General features: G+C 36.3%; 1 protein-coding gene across 9 annotated transcripts in view; it reads right to left on the bottom strand.

Annotated features, from left to right (window-relative positions):
- The window catches only part of USH2A (usherin), a 428153-nt gene that overhangs the window by 301349 nt on the left and 106314 nt on the right, over window positions 1-20490 (bottom strand). For all 9 annotated transcript variants that reach the window (XM_042789369.1, XM_042789365.1, XM_042789371.1 and 6 more), the window contains 5 exons: window positions 18708-18866; window positions 13996-14490; window positions 12011-12283; window positions 10337-10494; window positions 8930-9074 (listed from right to left, as the gene is read on the bottom strand). In XM_042789369.1, coding sequence (XP_042645303.1) covers window positions 8930-9074; window positions 10337-10494; window positions 12011-12283; window positions 13996-14490; window positions 18708-18866 — 1230 coding nt within the window. The remainder of the gene's footprint in view (window positions 1-8929; window positions 9075-10336; window positions 10495-12010; window positions 12284-13995; window positions 14491-18707; window positions 18867-20490) is intronic.

The following is a 20490-nucleotide window of genomic DNA, read 5'->3' as shown; positions in this document are numbered from 1 at the left end:
TCCAAGATCATTAACATATTTTTCATTTTTCCTATTTGCCTAGTAGCAAGTCGCTACTTTTTTTTTTTTCTTCTTCTTTCTTTCATTTTCTTTGTCCCCCTCTAACTTGATAAATACTCTTCTTGGAGAAAGCAGGGAGTAGGAGAACTGGGAAACTGCCAATGGCACTATGAGCTCTAAATTCCTGCTTAGGCATCATTTATGACTTCACAATCTAATTAGTATCTCACACTATGGTAGAAATTTACAATGTCAAAATTGAAGTAATGCAGCGTGAGGTCATAAGATTTCCTGCATAAGTAGGGCACAGCACTAATGAATTGGGGTATTAATGCACAAGTTTAAATAGAAAACATGACTTAAGAATCAAAACTTCACCTTTGAGGGAACTAGTGTACGTCAGCATTTTAAATGTGAACATAAGAGGTTGAGCTCAGCAGTTCAGCTTACTGATGGTAAAACGGAAATGCTAGAATTCATTATTTGTAAAACACATACAGCTAACTAACACTCATGACAATAACTGTATCTTCCTTTAAAGTCTAGTATTAATAAAAGGCAGTTACTTGGACCATAATTATGGCATCTCTGATACCCAAACCTGAAGCTTTTATGGGGCTTATGCAATTAACTACTTAAATGCATCGTAACACTTGCTTCTCTGACAGGGAAGTATTGATTTTTTAATCATTTTCAAGTCTCCTCTAGCACAAATAAATGTACTACAGTTACAGTTAATGCACTGTGTACATGCATTAAACACTGGCATGACACAATTTATTATTTTGTGATATATGAAACAGAAGCCTACCCTTTCAGAAAGTAACATCCTTGCTATAACATTAGTATTTAAACTACAGTCTCACTGATGCTTGAGAATTCTTGTGCATCAAGACAGTGGAAGACTGTACATAATAGGTTACAGAAGTTAAAAAACAAAACAAAACAATCAAAAAAACAAACAAATAAATCCCAAACTCTTCACAGGAACAAATGAGACTGAAAATAAATCTGTAGCACTAGCCCAGCAGGGTACTAAATGCTGAAATTAAAAATATTCAAGACTAAAAGATACAGTATATATTTTCCTAAAGGTGTCACTGTGGTACCTGTAGCTACTTTCTGAAAGATGAATCGACTATAATTTTACCTATTTAATTTTTTTTAGTCACGTTCTGTTAAGACACATCTGTCAAAATAATGAGCGTAGTACATTTTAGTGGATTCAAAGTCACATTTTGTGTATTTTAATTATGTAGTTTTAATGTCTTGCTATACAATACATATTTAATATATTATAAAGCTAAAACAGTATTTAAAAGCCCATGATTGCTGCATGCCATTGTGTAGCAGAGGGCACAAAAAAGACCAATAAAGACAGATGGTCCATACAGCTTATGTTGAAGTCATATATCTAAATATAGATGTTGCTACACAGGTCATTACAAATAAGCCCTTCCCATGTGTTTATGCACACACATGTACACAAAAATGAAGTTGGTAAGTAAAGAGCAGTTAATTTTGTTTTGTTTGAAATAATATCATTTTAGTTTTAGACTCGAAGACAGATGCCAGCATTTCACTCTGAACAGATGGTAATTCCATCTAATAGTGCATCTCTGTATTAGTAAGGTCTGTTGTGTATACAAACAGTAATAAACACTAGGTAAGGATCAAAATAAATTTTAATTGTTGACATTAAATTCTGGCAGCCATGGTTCTAAGGATACAATACTCCTTTCTCAAGTCTGTCAGGTTTACTAATACAACTGCTAAAGCTTTTCCATACTCTGCCAGATTCTTGTCCCAGGAATAACATATTTACACCGTGGCTAAATTTAACAGGTTTACATATGTTTGAATAACTACTGCTCAGCATACTGTAGGTAGATATTTGTGCACCCCTGCACAGAAACCTTCTATTAGCCACTCTGAATAGTTCAGGAAGTTGTTCACTAACAAAAAGTATATAGTTTTTAATTATTGTTCAGTTGAATTCAAAATGCATACATACAAATTAAAACAGAAATGTTCAGCAAATTTGAGGGCAAAAACTTGAAGAATTTTTTTTTTTTTTCCATCTTGGAGTTTATTACCTTGTAGGTAAAATTACATGCCTCACTATTAGACATCCACTTCCATTTTTGCTACCAGTTATTAGTCCAGAGGACCCAAAGATTGTATAGCATTTCTGGTATGATCTTCTCTTTCACTGTGCTTCACAATAGTATCAGTTGTTTCAACAGTAAATAAGTCAAGAAATAATACTTATGTCTTCTGATAATATTTTGATTTTTTTTTTAGAAGATTCTTTAGAGTTCATTTTGGATTCTTCCCCAAAAAAGAATAAAACCTAACCACAGTGGACATCAAAAGAAAATTTAATAGCATGGATATGTTACAATCATATTTCTTTAAAAATAGATGTAATACACTGTATTTTTTAAAAATCATGAAAAATATATTGCTTCCACCATATGGGACAACCAACGACTCACCAACCGATTTAAGATGCAGCATATTGAGCTGACCATATGTTACAGTGCTGTTGAATGGCTGAGTGATTCATGCCCGTCACATTCTAGTATATCAATTAAAGCTCCTTGAAGTCTGCATGATTTGTGTCTCTGTTATTAAACCCTGCTAATTCATCCCACTTACACATCTGTTATAAATCTCTAGGAGTGCTGCATGATTCATGGCAATCTGTGAGCATGGTACAGCAAATTCTTCTCCTTGTAATTAACAGTAAATTGTTTTACTGCCATGCAATGAATTTTTCAGTTATATTGCAAATGAACTCCTAAATGCATGGTTCTTTCCTAAGAACTGACTTATATTATTAGGCAATTAAAAAGTATTGCTTTGAACCAAAAGCTTTTAATCAAGAGGAATGCAACTTAAACATAGCTTAAAAACCTTGCAGATTTGACACAGAGGGAAAAGAACAAACTGAGCTATTTTCTGAAGTATAATATGTGGTTGGTAGGGGAGAAGAAACAAATAATATGAGTCCCTACTAATTTCCTGAAACTCAAAGAGCAGTTTAACTACAGCTCAAACACTTGGCAAGACAAGTTTGAGCAGATACTATTTATCTCAGAAGTTACTTAAGTCATCTGTCATTATGAAATTTCTCAGATTACTTTACACTTTTCGAATTGTAAAACAGTGTCTTTATTCTTGAAATAAATAATTGGATAATTAGCCAAGCTGAATCATCAGAGGATTCCAATGCTGCTCAAGTGTTCTTGTCAAAGGTGAAGCAAATTCATTTCAGCTTTGCCTCTGCAGCTTTATGAAGAGGCTTTGATTTTTTTCCTGCTACATTCTTGGCAGCAGCCTCAAATTCATGAGTCCATACATCAAGTCAGTAGTTTAACAACAAATGAAATTAAATTCAAAGAAGGGAAACTAATTGAAGGACAGCAACAAAAGTGTTTGGTAATGTGCTTTTTAATATGGCATGCCACATTTGCATGATAATTTTTCCTTTTTAGCATGGAGCAGAAAGTGACTAGCTTAATGAGGGATTATTCAAGACAGGAATGAACAAAATGCATTCATAACTAAGAACAAAGATTGTATTATGAAACAGAAACAGGCAACTGCCGAGAAGTAACTGGATGATTGGTTTATGCATTATGAATAAAAAGGTAGAAAAATATTTATATTAGTATTCACTAATGACTATATATACAAGATTGTTGTAATTAAAATTATAAATTAACATATTAAGAGTGCTTGTTTAATCACTTTGGGTCCTATTCACAATGAAGAGACTTATGTACATGCATGCAAAACAATCTGTGTTTTCAGGCCAGCAGCAAATGGCCCTCGTATTTCTCTTCTGTAACAAAGGAAAATATACATTACTTATTACCTGTTTAATGGGTATTTGTAATTTTAAAATTGAGGCATAGCATTTTGTAGAAAAGCAGTCTATGACAGGCATAATCAAATGCTGTATTGCCATGAAAAATGGGTTGAGGCTTTTGAAAAGGGCTTGCACCGGACCTTATTCATGAATAGAAAAAACGGACAAATTACTCAGATTAAAAGGGTAATCAAAAAGAAAACGACATCAAGGAGTGTAAGACATCCCAGAAAGCCCATCAGCATCATTACCCCAGCAAACCCAGAGGCAACTCCAAAGCCACCAATACAACTGCTTGAGAAGTCTGCCAAGAAGCCAGATGCAGCTGGTGCTGGAAGAATATCTTCTACAAATTAGCTTCTGAACCCTGTAATTGCCATCAAAAGCAAAGGATCAGCAATACAATGTGCTGGGGTAAATGGCAACAATCACAAAACCATACTTTGGTGTGTCTTAAAAAATGCTTTTAAGATGAAGCTTTAAGAAAAAAAAATAAGAAGGGCAAAAGAAAGACAAACTTAATTACAAGAAATAAGCTCAGTCACACAGTACTTAATGAAACATAGCTGTGTAGATTGTTTAAGGCACTCTTTGACTATCTGATTTGACAGGGGTACCATAAGCAATTGTACTAGTCCAAGCAATCACATGGCTAATTCCATCCTGTTGAAACATCAGAAAATACTGGGAATAAAAAGGTGTTTCTCTGTCTGAAAAATTTGGAAAATGTGCATGTTTTTTCTTGGCAGATGCTGCAAAGAATAGTGCAAGTAATTAATAATTTTATGCAAATGCATTGTCCAAAACAAATCACTTTTAAGGGACCAGGTCTTTCACTAGTACCAGCTAGTATAGCTCTATAGATTCCCAGGTACCAGATCAGAATCCTACACAAGATAAAGCCATGGAGTAAAAAGCGCTTTTGAAAATAAAAAAAAATAGCCTAAGATTTGGTAACAACAATAGGCTGAATGCTATTCTCAAAAATAAACAGGAATTTTAACTCAGAAGAACCCAGAGAAGGGAATAAAGTAAAATGTGGCCCTAAGTGTTGAGATGAAAAATGTGTAATTACTGTCCAGTATTGCTTTCAGTTACATACATGCAGTTCCACTTGATGATCTTGGGGTAGCAAAGACAAAAATAAAGCACAAATTGGATTCCAAATTTTCAAACAAAGTATTAAAAATGAACTTTTTCCTCATCTATAATCCAAGGTTTTCAATAGCATGTGCACAATATTGCAGTGCATAAAGAGTATTTAAAATACCACAAGGATTGTGGAATGTGTATCCTCTTAATTTAACATTTAAAAGAGAGATTGAAAAAGTATGAAACACTTTCTATCTGAGTCTTTAAAAGCTAACTATTTGTGTATTTGTATCTGAACATAAGAAACTGAGGTTCCCTTCCTGTCCAGTCACTTTCTCTTATGGTAACAGAGATGGGTTCATTCTCTTCTTCATTACCCTGACATGCTTGCTTTGGTCTTTCATCCCAATACTGTATTACCATGTAATATTGATCTTCCAATGCTTTTTACCGTTCTCAGAACTGGTCATGGATCAGGCATACTTGTGCAAGTTTTTTTATTTATCACACCTATTCTTATTCCTGGTTTCATATGCATTTGCAACAGCTTCTACTCTGAGTTCTATAAAACAACTAATAATTCTGTTTCGTTTGCTTCCTCACTCTCTCTCCTCACATTCTTCTAGCTTAACTGTCTTATTTTCTTACCATTTAAAAATATGATGGGTGCATATATTGGTGAGAAGGAGATTTTTTGCCAGTCTGCAGACTCAAGGACATAGAGCTGATTTTAGTTTTCTTTCACTCTCCTCCTGTAAAGCTACTCATAAGATATCCCCAGTATGGACGCCTATACTAAACCAGGTTAGAAGGGATCTACTTGTTAAGTTTGCTTCTGGATTATTTTAACCAGTTTTAAGTTATATTCCAAAAGACTTATTGAAAGATCAGCAGACTGTTACTGATGCTTTTGCTCCCTTTGGTCTTACCCCTAAATTCTGCCCCTGACTGTAGAAGTCCCTTTCTTTTGTCTTTTAAATCCTCTCTCAATACCTCTTACTTTTCTTCCTCAGCATTTTTGTTTCTAATGATTTCGCACCCTTGTTTCTGTTTTTGTTTTTATTTGCTCTGTTACACAATATAAAAAAACTATGTTGCCAGAGAAAAAGAGGAATTACAGATTATGAAGAGTATCTTTTTTTATAGCTAGATCTTCAAATTAACCTAATGGATATGAAGAAAACTTAAAAATTGCTTCAGACTTCTAGTCGCAAATTTTAGAAGGGACTAGCAATTCCAAAAGCAAAAGCCCCTTGCTAGTATACACCAGTTGGACACGCCAAAAATCACAGTCATCAAAGTACTCACTGATTTAAATGCTCCATATGATAAAGCAGTACACTCCACATATGGAAGGAATAGAGATGGTTTTCCATTATCCTCCTCAGGATCAGAGGAGAAGAATTAGTCTGATTTAGTATAACCTCTAGCCCAACTTGGAACACAACTTAAAGCTCCTGGACTGTGTTACAACGAAAGGGGACGATCATGCTGGAGCACATTTCAGTTGAGACTTCCTCCAAAAAGCTCTTTGCCAGGGCATGGAGGGGGACTGGCATGTAGCCAGGGAGGCTGTCTCTGTGCCAGGGAGACATTCCTTCATGAAACAGAACTCCTCAACAGTCCTAGAAAGGCAATTTTAATTTCATTTTGCACTGTTCAATGACACAAAAGGATATTAATGAACTAGGACTTGATCATCTATTTTTACAAGTGACAGGGACTGGTTTCTCCTAACTTTGTTCCAAGTTTGAACTTGCTTTGATCTAAGTCATCACATTAGTGTTTCTTTTAAATTTTCTTTGGAAACCCACTTTTACATAACTTCACAAAATGGAACATGCACATACATGCAAAAAAAAAAAACAAAACAAACAAAACAAAACCAAAACCCATCCCTCTATGGAGATTATTAAACAATTTTCTCCAGAAATTAAAAATGTGAAAGGTGGAAGATAAAATTGTGTGCAAAATCTAAGTGGCTTACTTTTTAGTTTGTCATAATTTAAGACATTGCATTAATGTGCTTTGAAAACATAAAAGAAACACAATCCAGGACTGATTCTTTGCTTTCCAGGCTTACAACAGTAAGCAGAAAAACGCTACAATGCAAAACAGCTAATAAATGGGGACATGTTTGTTACTGTAGTTTGTATTCTTCTGTCTTCTCTAACGTGGTAGGTTTCTAAGTATTAACACTACCAGGGAGGAGATGGTCATAAACAAACTGTCAAGCATAACCAAGCTACTGAATCTTTTAATACATATATAAATGCAAAGTTGGCTTATTGGTAGTAATAACGTGTGTATTCAGGCCGTATTTGTTTCCATGGTTATCAGCACAGACTGGAACACTCTTCCTTGCACATCTGTGCGGTATGGGATAAAGTCATACTCATATAAGTAGGAGGCTCTTTTGATGCCCAGATTGAAAGTTTAAGAGGTAGCAGTATGAGAAAACAAAATAAATTTTGAAATCAGCAATTCAGCAAGAGAGAAGACTGACAGAACAATCTTTGTCCACTGAAACAAGAAGACAATATGGTGAATCAAGGAACAAATCATCTATTTTCTGCTTGAGAATGAATGGAAAGGCAATTAAATAAACAGGCAGATAAAAAACAGAGGACAGATGAGAGGTAATATCCCAAAAGCTTAAATTCCACGTCACTTCATGTATATAAAGTTTCCTATTTACTAGCTCTGGGCAACTCTTCATTCCCTGACTGGAAGCTCCTATATCTCTTCATTGATTACACAGACGGGCTTTGATGGAATTCAGGCAGCTCAAATACAGCCCAGGGAGAATTCTGCCCAGCAGAAATTTTCAAATCTTTTCCTATGGGAGACCAAATTACATAAGAGAGGTAATTTCAAAGCTCATCATCACAACATCCATATGACACCACCACTAATTGCTTAACTGAAAATGCTAATATTGTTAAAGTAATTAATGTGTTTTAAATGCCTATACAAAAGTAAACCATGATGTTAAGCAGTCAACTCTCTGCAGGTGACCACCCGTATGTCACAGAGCATAGATTTGGACCTTATATTTATAGTATTAAACTGATGTACTGACTATTTTGTTCCATGAATAGACTTGTGAAGCTGATTTTCCTAACAATTTCTCTCTTAAAACTCTCGATCTTCTGATGTCTAAGAAGTGAGTTCATGCCAGTCTTCTCTTCCAAGTAAACACAGGCTTTCTCCATCTCTCTTCTGTCCTGATGCTTATTTTCCCCTAAATTTGTAGAAAGTTAGTACCTTTGAAATCAATGAATTATGTGGTTGACGTTAACTCAAAGACTGAAAATATATTAAGCTGTACAGGCACATATATGCAGTTTCTTAAGCACTGTTTCCCCGTAGAAAAGTGTGAGTATACATCTCTACAAAGCAAAATCTCATAAATGTCAAGGGCTAAACAAACATTTTCAAAAGAGCAGACCCAAAGTGTGTATGTTGCTTCTGATTCAGACACACAAATCCACTATGTACATATGTTAGAGTTTAATACAAAAAACATGAAACTCCTCCTTCAGGGATTAAGCAAGGCATTGGCACAGAACGTGCATTTTATACACCCTGTCATACAAACATGACACACTAAAAAACCACCACCAACAAATTAACAACTCCTTAGCATGATAAATGAGTTTTAATGAGTTTAAATGTTTGGGGTTTTTTTTACCATTTAAATAAACAGGAACAGAAATACACATATCGATAACTTGCAATTGAGAGAGCAGTACTACTGCCATAATGATGTACCTTAAACCTTCACTGAAAACATTTTGGTTTTAATATGTCAAGATAAACAAATAATAATTAAGCAAGTCACTTTGTATTAATACAACATCTACCCCTGTCACTGTGCATCAAACTATGATCATCTTAATGGCATTCATTAGTAAACTGTGTGTCAGCTTTGCACTTTGATACAGATTGTTTTCTTACCAGCTGCCAAGGTTTGCCCCATGCCTGGCTCACTGGTTACACAACCAATTTGATTGCAGAGAGTAACAGTGAAGTTGTATGTCCTGTAAGGTTTTAATCCTGTCACTACATAGGATAGCTCATGAGCCTCTGCTATATGCAAAACCTGCAAAGCAAACAGATTGGAAGATGACAGTTGGTTAATAATAATTTAATTCCTATTAATTGATGGCATGTTCACTAATAAGAAGCTTGTCTCTGAATTTGCAGATACCTTCATGTAGATGTGGGAAAGCCTGCAAAGACCAACTGAGGGAGAGGATTATTTTGGAGAAGCTGAACAAGCTAGGATTTAGGTGATAATACCTCCCATCACACTGTTTTATGAGGTAATAAGCCAGTTCCTGAGTGGATAAATGAGGAAACAAAGTTATTGCCTCATAAAGCTGTGTGGTGGTGCAGTTATCACTATAAACAGTGCAGCTACAACCCAGATGACGAAGATGACACTATTAAGTGGTGAAATCTGACCACTACTGAATGAGTGACATGATTGCCAGGCATTATGCGGAAGGGAAGTAACTAATACCTACAGACATTTCAATCTGCTTTACTTTAACATTACTTTAAGCTATTGGTGAGAGTGGAACTGAATAAACTGTTGTATTTTAGATAACGTCTTTATCAGATGTTTGTTTTGATGAAAAATCTTGCAAGCCTGTGACCAGAAGCAATTTACATTAATGTATTGTTACAACAGCCCCAGAAGTAATAGTATCCCCACTTCATAGACAAATAAACTGAGACCCATCTGTGGTACAGAAGACAAAATCAGCTCTGAAACGAGAAACACAGTATCAGAGCACCAGATCCACTCCCCCATTCTGATTACCTATCATGTTTCTTTGCTCATTCCTAAACTTTTAGCTTAATACTACTGCCATGGTATTTGTTTACAAAACCCAGCCACTCAAAAATTACAGCAGTATTTTCGAAACATATGTTCAGATTTTGTAAAGTTGGTTTTCTGCTATTTTAGGTTTCTCCAAATATTTGTCCATTATCCAGAACGCCAGACAGGTACCTTCTTAATGAAAATGTAGGTTCCTACAACACAACATGGCTTTAGCATAGCAGCAAATATAGCAAAAATACAGAATCAGAAGCAAAGCTCAAGGTAATTTAAATGTTGCTGCTCGATCTCACCCCTCCTAATTTTGAATCTCACCCTCTACTGAAAACAAGTCAGCTCAGGAATACAATTTAAAGCCTAAAAGTAGAGCATAACATTACAGAGCACTCAAGATAAACTGACTGGTAAGAAAGTTAGATTAGAGGATATACAGCAAATCAGGGAAACATAAGGACATCAGGCTTTATCAATTTTACTATTACCAGTCAAGAAAAACTTAATGTAACTAATATTACCTGGGAAAATGGTGGCAAGAACCTTCGCTCAGTCATCAAACTGATGCTGTATCCCACCACTTCTCCTCTTGCTAAATTATCTCCAGGTTTTTCCCATGAAACATTGAGGGAATATGGCGAAAGAGGCAACACTGATGGAGATGGCATGAAAACTGGGGCTGAAATAAAATTAAAATAACAACATTCATAAAGTAAGTGAGCAATGTGTGCAGTGCAAGCTTTATCATTGTATTTATAAAACATAATTTCATATAGTCTTTTCTTTCTCTTTTTTTAACCTTATTTTCAAGCCCAACTGGAATTTTCATAGTATTTTGATAGTACATAAAAAGTACGTCACCCATCATTCTCCTGTTTTCTACTCTGGCCATGAATGCAGAATAAAACTCTGACTACGTCTTCAAGAAAATACTAATCAACACTAAAGTCCTAATCCCTGTAGCAGGTAGGAAAGTATATACAATTGAAAAGTTTTTAAAGACAAACTTCATCCAACCTGGGAAAAAACCGATAAAAGCAAAAAGTGCTCAATAGTTCAGCATCTTAAAAGCAATTTTGTTTGCTAGGCCAGTTTGAAATTAACATGTCTCTCACTTCTTACAAAACAGTTCCCCTGCCTTCCATAGTAAATCTGTAAAAGGATTGTTTTCACTGCAGCTAAATCCCCACCTGATTACTCTGTAATAATAGGACACCAACTCATAGCACTTCTGCTATGTACAAACAACCACACTAATGGACCTCTTCCCAAATACAATTTAACACTTTTATAACATATAGTATTTAAGAACAGATAAGCACAAAGACTCATTTTGAAAGGGGAATTAGTTTAGCCTGCTGTTTTGCAGGAGCAAATGACTGAGGACATGGTTTTCAAGCTAACAGTAAACAAAAGCCTCAGTGATGTAATGGAGATGTTTAATTGCAAAACATAGGCTCTATCAGCATAAAACACTTAGATTTATAATGAAAGCATAGAAATAAATAGCTGTTATTTCAAATTATATGTCAAGTGGCAAGCCCTTTTGAAAATTCAAACAGAAGGGTTGTAATGAGAGTCACTGTGAACTGGTTAAACTTCCAGAAAAAATGGTCCATATTATGACACTTGGCCTTCATAAAAATGTATGAAAAGTTTCAAGCACTATACTCCTGAAAACGTAACCCTCTCAAATTCTGAAAAAAAAAACCTGCTTTCTAAACAATCAAAGCTTCAGTTCAGGAAAACTCATTAGAACCTCCTTTCTGAATATATGTACCTTCTTAGACAACATTCCTGATTCACACAAATTATTAATACATTTGTGACAAAACCAATCTTTTTTCATGTTTTCTCCCTTTAAAGAACATATAAATAACAACTAGGAAAACAGTGGAGAATTCAAACACTGCTTGGTACAGTTTGCAATCTTGTAGTTTTGAAATTTTGCTTTAACTGACAGGGATTATTTTCTTCAGCAATCTGATTTTATTGTGAAGAAAATGGTTTTGCTTGACATGCTAAGTATTGAGATAATCTGTTTTATCTTTAATTAGTTAAAAAATGAGAATTTGTCCCTATTTGAATTATCACTAGACACATATTCTTCAAAACAAAAAAAAAAAAAATTAAGAATGCATTCTAATTTAGTTTTTCCTTTTGCCTGTGTCAAACAAATTCAAAACAATACTTACCAGCCTCTCCTGTTTGTCCTGATATCCAGTCTGAAGATATGCTACCTGCCATGTTTACTGCTAGCACATAAAATTCATACTCTGTGAATGGCTCCAGATCAGTGACTGTAGTACTGGTCTGCGGTGGAGCCAGGGCATTTTCTTTAGGAGAATCCATAACTGGTTGTGGATTGAGCCATCCACTACTTTGGAAAATACGAATTTCAGGAGGAAGAAAGTTCCCAGCTGGTTTTAATTTTTTTCTCATGTAAAGTTCATATCTTATAATTATGCCTAGAGAAAAAAACAAGCCATAAAAATTAGTGCATTTAAATTATTTCTGAAGTTCTACTAAAGTGCAAATGCCAAGATATTTAGTGAGCTAAGAATCAATCAATCAACATCATAGAAAATGTAGCATTAGAAGTTTTCCTCATTTCTGCTATTTTCATCCAAATGCTCACTTTGCGTTTATTTCACTACACTGTTTATTTTCCTCTCCATGCTGCAGTTTTAGGATTTGAAAACAAATGACTGGATTGCAGTATTAGTTTTACTACCCTCACTGGAAAATGATATCCTAAAGTTCTAATCAAACGTTACTGGAAGTTACTTCAGGCCTCTAATTTTCAAAAGGATTTTTTTTTTTTACACAATGGTTAGGGAGTTTTTGAGTGATAGTTTAATATTAACCTTTTAGAACATACTACTGGACGGGTGACATATATGTGTGTGGGAGTCTTCCATCAACATAAACCTATTACATACATAAGAAGGCCTCATCACTTTGGAAAAAAAACAAATGTCAGTATTGTGGTATGAAGTGATACTTGATCTATGTTGGACCGTGGAAGCAGTTTAACTGTAAGAAAAGACTGTAAGAAAGCCAACTGGAGATTTCCCAAATGGAAAATATGAGAGACATATCAAACCCAGGAGACAGTTAATTACCATACATTCTATATTTTTGGGGCTGTATTCATGCACAAAACTGGAGAAGTTGCTTAGGAGAAACAGCTTCTCTCTTTGTTTTTGAAAAGACCAGGAAATCCAACCACACATCAGAAGAAACATGAAAGTATTGCTTAAATCTACCTGTGCTGGCCATTACATGTATATAATGGCTATGGAGTAAACTATGAAGGGTATATGCAACTGCTGAGGGACAAGTGCTAACAGCAAATATCATGATCTGCGTTTTAGGAACTGCCCCTCTAAATACATACATTCTTGTGTGGGCATTCTTCCTCTCTAATCTGGTAATAGCTGGCAAATGAGGTGTTCAAAGAGAAAGCTGAGGTCCCCTTACACAGATGCCCATTTTGTGAACAGATCAAAATGCTCATTTTCACATGCACAAACACTTGCGCATGTACATGCAAGTTCACAAAACTCCATTGCACCTATATTAACAGATAAAGTGTTTACCAGTAAAGTCTGTGGCATCACAGAAGTATCCTACAACAGCTGCGTTCTCAGTTTCAAAACACGAAAATATTATTACGCAAGTTAGACCAGCAACTGTTGGCAATCGCCTAATCCCTAACAAAGTTATGTGAGTAATAGAATTAGTTACTACACATGACGGATGGTTTTAAAAACAGACTTCTCCGTTAATTCTTAGATTATTTTTTTCCATAACTGTTATCTGCTTATTTATTCTTTGTCAGGCAATATCACCACATCTGTCTGAACTAGGCGATCTGGCAAATTAGGAAAAAATTAATTTTACTGTAAATGTTTAATTATAAATGTGATTTTTGCTGCAGCAGATGCCACTATGGGCTAAATCCTAGATCCAACACATTCAGTTGGAGTTCTGTACTCCAAGAGAATAAAACACAGACTCTGAGGATACGTTTAGTGACAGACAGGCAAATTAAGACAATGCCTTATTTCATTCTCTGTTTATGTCACAGGGGTAAGGATATTCTAATCAGAATTGAGAAAATGCTTCTTTTCCTTTGCAAAATCTTTGACTTACAAAAGTAAATATAATGTCCTACCGTTTGGATTCTCAGGTGGTGACCATTCTACAGCCAGTTCTGTAGAGCTGATGGTTTCTATCACCGGTGGGTGTAGCCCTTCTGGAGGAGCTTGTGCAGTAATTACTGTTACTGGCTGGCTCTTTAAGCAGCCTGCACTAGTACAAGCTTGTACAGAAAAAACATACTTTGTAAATGGAATGAGATTCCAAATAATTGCTGAAGTTTCTAAGCCTTCATACTGACCACAAGGCTGAAGATCAACCACGCTAGTACATGTCAAAATGTATTTCTCTATGGGCCCAGAGTCATTGGAAAGGCTTGTCCAATAAAGTAAAACAGAGTGGTGACTGACAGGAAAGATGGGATTTAATTGCAAGCTTCCTGTAGGCATCCCAGATTGTGTCCTGTATGTCACAGCGGCGCTTCTTGTAAAACCATGAACGTTGCTGGCTTGGATGTAATAGGAATAGAAGGTATATGGAGATAACATGGTATCGGTAAAGGTCTGAACACCTAAAACAGGTGAGAAGAAAATTGTGTCAGTCTAACACATTAAAAATTATCTTAATTTGCATACTTAAAGTCTTTCCGGCCCTAATCCAAAATGTAAGATATTTATGCCCATTTGCACGCTCTTCTCGAGATCATTAACAACATTATAACTTCTATTTTTTTTTTTAAACAGGGGAAAACAATCCTCCCCTTTTCCCTTCATCATCTTCCACTGCACATTGGCATCACTAGAGAAATAATTTTTCCACTGAATTTCTCCTAGTTCCTGCTTAAATCATAAAGAAGATTAATGCAATTATCTTCTTATTCCTCTTTTGATTGGAAATAATTATTTCAAATGTAAATCAGCATCGATATTAGTGGACCTGATTTAGAAAAAAAAACCACAAACCATTCTGTAAATTTTCACACCTTTGTTTTTGAGTCACTTCATAGTGTAAAACCAAATATTTAATCTTTCCGTGCCTTCACTTCCTCACTTTTAACATAATGTTTAATACTTAATTTATAAAGCATTTGATCTTGGATGAAATATGAAACAGAACTGCAAATAGTTATTAAAAAGGTATATCCAAAGCCTGTATTTACCTTCCTCACCCCCTACTTGCTCTTACTCCAGATTAGCAGATTTTTAGCAGCCATGACCATGAACAACTCCTGGTTATATCCCAGAAGCAGTTACACATCTTAGTCCTCACAGCACAATATGGATTTATGTACAACCATACCACCATACATTGTTTTGCCTTAAGAAACGGTGAACACTGAGTAATATATTACATGCCAGAGCACTGATACTCTTAAAACTTTTTCAAAGCAAACGGAAAGGACACAGCTATTTTTAAGTCCTCTCTGTACACCTGCACTGACAAGTCAGCCCTGAGCACAACTTAAAGAGGACCACAAAATTACGATCATTGCTAGATATTTAACACTTGACATAGTAGTACAAAAGCAGCAGTGTCAGCACAATAATTGCTTACAGCACTTCAACTATCTATAGCCATTGCAAACTTATCACTGGAGTCCAGCAATAAGGAAGCTGGGTACTCTCATCTCCATGCCTTTCAAACCCTGGTACTTCAGGCAAGGTTAGAGAATGGCTCTGCCAGTGGCAGCAGTGGTTATTGCAGCAGCCTTGTGCATTAGTAGTGAGCAGGCAAGTGATGGAGATTTCAGTCTTGCTAGGGAGATTAAGTTGTTTCTTCTTCAGCTTTTGGGTTAGCATGCCATTTGCAACTGTGGGTATGAGTACTCAAGTGTGCTGTAGAATCATTGAGCCCTTTTTGAGCTGCATGGACACGCCTGCTCTGGATGAAATGCTTCTGGGTGCAAGAGTGGGTACCAAAGCCAATTTGACAAGTGTTAGACAAGACTCTTGGACAGGCTGGCAAGAATCCTCGGAGCAGGAGTGTGACAACCAGTTGCTGTGAAGGACACCTGCAAGTAGGAGCTTGCCATGTGTCCAGTTTCTGACTTTGTCTCCAGAGAAAAGAATGGCCACAGCGGCAGCACGAGTCAGTGTGCTAGAAACCTGGGAGAGCTGCACTTCATGCAATGATAGACTCCTCATCCTATGGGCCTTCAACTCGAAAGAGTGACAGAGAAGAAAAAAGCACACAAGGAAAAAAAAAAGAAAATAAGAAAGAAAAAAAACAGCGAGATTGGTATCAGCAGCAGCAAGTACCACAAATACTCATGAGATGACAAAACAGGAGTACCCCCTGAACTAGATTCTAGGACATCCCTCTCCTGAACCCAACCCTGCTCTGGAACCTTATGCTGACCTGGAACATAATCTAGACCCAATTTGCAAGCTAGAATGTTATCTAGACCCAACAAGTGAGCTAAAACACTATGTGGAACCATCAGGCAAGGTAGAACCTGCGCTAGAACCAATAAAATGTCCTGAACCAACCAGCAGTCCTGAACCAACGTGCAAGTTAGACAGTGGTCCTGAATCAACCAACAAATGAGCTAGAGTTCTGCCATGGTCCTGAACCAATCAGCAGTCCTGAACCAACAAGCAACCTAAATCATGATCCTTCTCTGGAACCAGCAAGCAAACTGGAACCCAATCTAGAACCAACGGATGAGCTTGTGAGTGATCTAGAATCCAGTCTGAAATCAACAAGAGAGCTATAACATGATCTAGAATGACTGAACCAACACCACCCTAGCTCTACAAACAACCAACCCCCAAAACCCAGCCTCTGGAACGGACCAAGCCAGACATTAGGGCCTCAGGTCTAATGTTGACAGCAAGCACATTACTTTCCCTTTTTCAAGTATAGTGATCAGAGGAGGCAGATTACCCAGAATGTTGATATTGTCTCCCAGAAAAGTAACCAGCACCAGGACCTTCAAGAAAGTCCATTTGGTATTGATGACCACAGGATCAACAGATAGTAACTTTATTTCAATAGGAATGTAGGCTAGATCAAATTAGATAGAGCCAAAAAGGTAGAAGATTCTACATTCATCAGGTGAACAACTCCACCACATATTTAGCTACATTTATAAATAATTAGAACCAATGTGATTTGGAGTTAAAATTTTAAGTAACTTTTGGAGTTTTTTTTCAGATTTTAGAGAAAGTATTTAATTTTATCCTCAAGACAAGGATTGGTATATCCTGAGCATCTGGTTTCCAAGAGCAGTTAGGAAACATTATTTTAATTGGGCATTCTGCAACACTATCAGCCAGATCACCAGGCCAATTTAGAAGATTATCCTTAGTTTTCCTTGAGAAGTTCAATGTTTCTATAAAACTCTCATTTAGTCATAACATAATGTTCACCCAGTTGCACTCTTGGGGCATTTCATAAGCATTATAAATTCCACACTATACTGAGAAAAAAGTAACATTATCAAAAGTTCTGACAGCATTAACAATGTATTTTAGCATCATTAATTAGGGGGATTGCTAAGAAATGTCAAAAGCATTTTTTGAAATCAAACCTATGTTTTTACAATATAATATTCTGTTAAATAGAAACACGCTAATGTTTCATTATCCATTTAAATACATTCAGAATTTTTCACTCTCTACAAAGTATGTAGGTACAGTCATGAAGTAACATCATCAACAATGCATTCTTTCAAGTACATTACTAAGCACAAATTTATATCAACAAAGTATAATAGCTGTTCTTTTGAAATTAATTAATTTTATTACTAAAGTTAGGCTTTTAAACCAAATTAAGCAACTGGAGTATTTTCTATTAGCTCTCTAAATTTTTTTGTAATGTTTGTTTCTCTCCCCTTAATCACTTAGTCCTATGCTTGCATGGGGTCAGATACCTTTCCTCACGGTACATACTACAGAGTGTCTAAGTTCAGAGCATAAGTCACAGAATAATCAACTGTAGCACAGGATCATGCACCAGAACATAAAAATGTTAGATGCATTCCAAAGGAAACACACTTTTTTTTCCCCCTCCAGGGTACATGACAATAGGTTTTGTATGAAATCCAACAAAATAAGTAAGTTTCTAGAACAGAAACCAAATCTTAGTGGTATTAAACCACACTTAACTTCTTAAAAAAAAAAAAAAAAAAAAAAAACAAAAACAAGCCCAACATTTGTGTGCCATGGAAACATAAAAACAGTACCAAATCCATCTCCTTTTCTTTGATAAGAGGATCAATAGTAGCACAAAATGGCCTTTCCAGCTAGGGCAGTGTTGAATCCTTAAGGACTGCCTTTGCGAGCCTCAACATGAGAAAAGTGGTGCTGCTAAAGGCAAATTGGGAGCTACGCTGATAGCTTAACAGAAGGTGCTAAAAGTTAGAGGCCACAAAAAGCTTTCCTAATCTGTTAACAGTTTAAAACCAGGAGGAGGAAAAAAGGAGTTTAAACACCTTATGGTGTCTTCCATTCACCTTAATTCTTCATCTAGAACTTTTAGATTTTGGAGCCTGTGCATATTCACAGGGAACAGTTTTGGTGAGTCAATTTTAAAGGTTTTCAGATTAAAAAGTAAAAAATTATCATCCATTCTGGATGGCTCAGTTTGCCAGATTTTAGACTGGGGTATTAATTTCTTTCAAGCAAAATTAATAAATCAGAAAAGTAACGCACTAAAGGAAAACAGAATAATATAATCAAAATGACAGAGAATGATAATGTCAGAAGCAAGAAAAACTGCCATATATATAGATATGTACATACACAAACACAAAATATTTGATGTCATCTTACTACAAATACTTACTGTAGGGGTGGTAGTCTTCAGTTGTATAAATTTCAGCCTCATCCCTATACAATTGGTAAGTAAGCCTGTTAGAATTTGGAGAGTCAGGGGACCTCCATGAAAGGCTGATAACAGAGGAATTGAGAACTTCTCCTGTAGGAGGAGGTTGCTGGAACGGAGCTAAAACATACAGAAAAACAGAGGCTGTAAAAATGAAGGTAATCAATACTCACACTAATTTAAATAAAAATGCAAAGAAACTGCTAAGTTTTCTTCAAAGAAAAACTGTCGAGTAAACACACTCACCCAGGTAAGACATTAATAGACTAAACTGATCTATCCAAATTGCTCTCCAACAAAAAGTTTTTTATCCAAGTATTTGAAACATTTATACATTTAAACAAAAGACAAATAAGTTTTATCATCCTTCCCCTCCCCCCCCTCCCCAAATTAAAGCAAGTACACCACAGTTCTCCAAACACATTTTTTTTTTCAAATGTACTTCAAGACCTCTATAAATTGGGAACATGTTTATCTGGTGGTCACATTATTGAAGTCTACAGTTCAATTATGATTTATTTTTTTGGAGGATTCATTCTATTTTAGCATAGGCCAGGCATAACTTCCTCTAACAGAATAGAAATGGAAAGTCCAACTAACTACAAATTTTGCCAAAGTGTTACAATAAGCCTAGTTAATCAAATGACAAAGAACATAAAGGGGAAAATGTCGAAGGTCACTTAGGCAATTCACCTCCATTTGTTTCCAATTAAATTTAAATCAATGAGAGAGAGGTGTCTAACATTTAAAAAAATCAGCTTAAGATTCTTATTTACCAAAATACTACTCTGCTATCACCTCCATTAACTTTGGAAAATGTGCTATATAATTGCACCAATATCAATAAAGAGAAAAACAAACATGAAGTTCACAAGCCAATAGCCTCACATTTTCAGAAAGAGCTGTCTCTTTTGTAATCCAACTGCATGATCATGGTCCTTTCTCAGATAATGGATGTTATTCAGAAATTAAACTTTATATGCATAGATATACACATACACATATATACACATGTGAATATACAGTTTTATTGTTGGACTCAATGATAAGGACACCTGGACATGTCTCTAAATTGGAGATACATGGATTTGACAGACAGACCACTCAGTGGCTAAGGAATTGGCTGGATGGTCACTCAAACAGTTGCAGTCAATGGCTCAGTGTCCAAATGCAAAGTGGTGTTCCTCAGTGGTCAGTGTTGGGACCAGCACTGTTTAACAACTTTTTTTGGTGACATGGACAGTGGGACTGAGCGCACCCTCAGCAAGTTCACCAACACCCAGATGTGTGGTGCAGTCAACAGGCTGGAGGGAAGGGATGCCATCCAGAGGGACCTGGACAGGCTAGAGAGGTGGGCTCGTGCACATCTCATGAAGTCCAACAAGGCCAAGTGCAAGGTCCTGCACAGGGGTCGGGGCAATCCCAAGCACAAATACAGGCTGGGGGATGAGTGGATTGAGAGCAGCCCTCCAGAGAAGGACTTGGGGGTATCAGTGGATGAAAAACTGACTGTGAGCCAACAGTGTGCGCTCACAGCCCAGAGAGCCAACTGTGTCCTGGGCTGCATCAAGAGAAGTGTGGCCAGCAGGTCGAGGGAGGGGGATTCTGCCCCTCTGCTCTGCTCTTGTGAGACCCCCCTGCAGTGCTGTGTCCATCTGTGGGGCCCCCAACATCAGAAGGACATGGACCTGCTCGAGTGGGTCCAGAGGAGACCACAAAGATGATGGGGGGGCTGGAGCACCTC

The sequence above is a fragment of the Tyto alba genome, unplaced genomic scaffold (assembly GCF_018691265.1).
Source record: "Tyto alba isolate M040663 unplaced genomic scaffold, T.alba_DEE_v4.0 Super-Scaffold_16, whole genome shotgun sequence".
NCBI classification, from domain to species: Eukaryota; Metazoa; Chordata; class Aves; order Strigiformes; family Tytonidae; genus Tyto; species Tyto alba.
The sequence above is the reverse complement of the archived record's forward strand: the minus strand, read 5'-3'. Positions and strand labels throughout refer to the sequence as shown.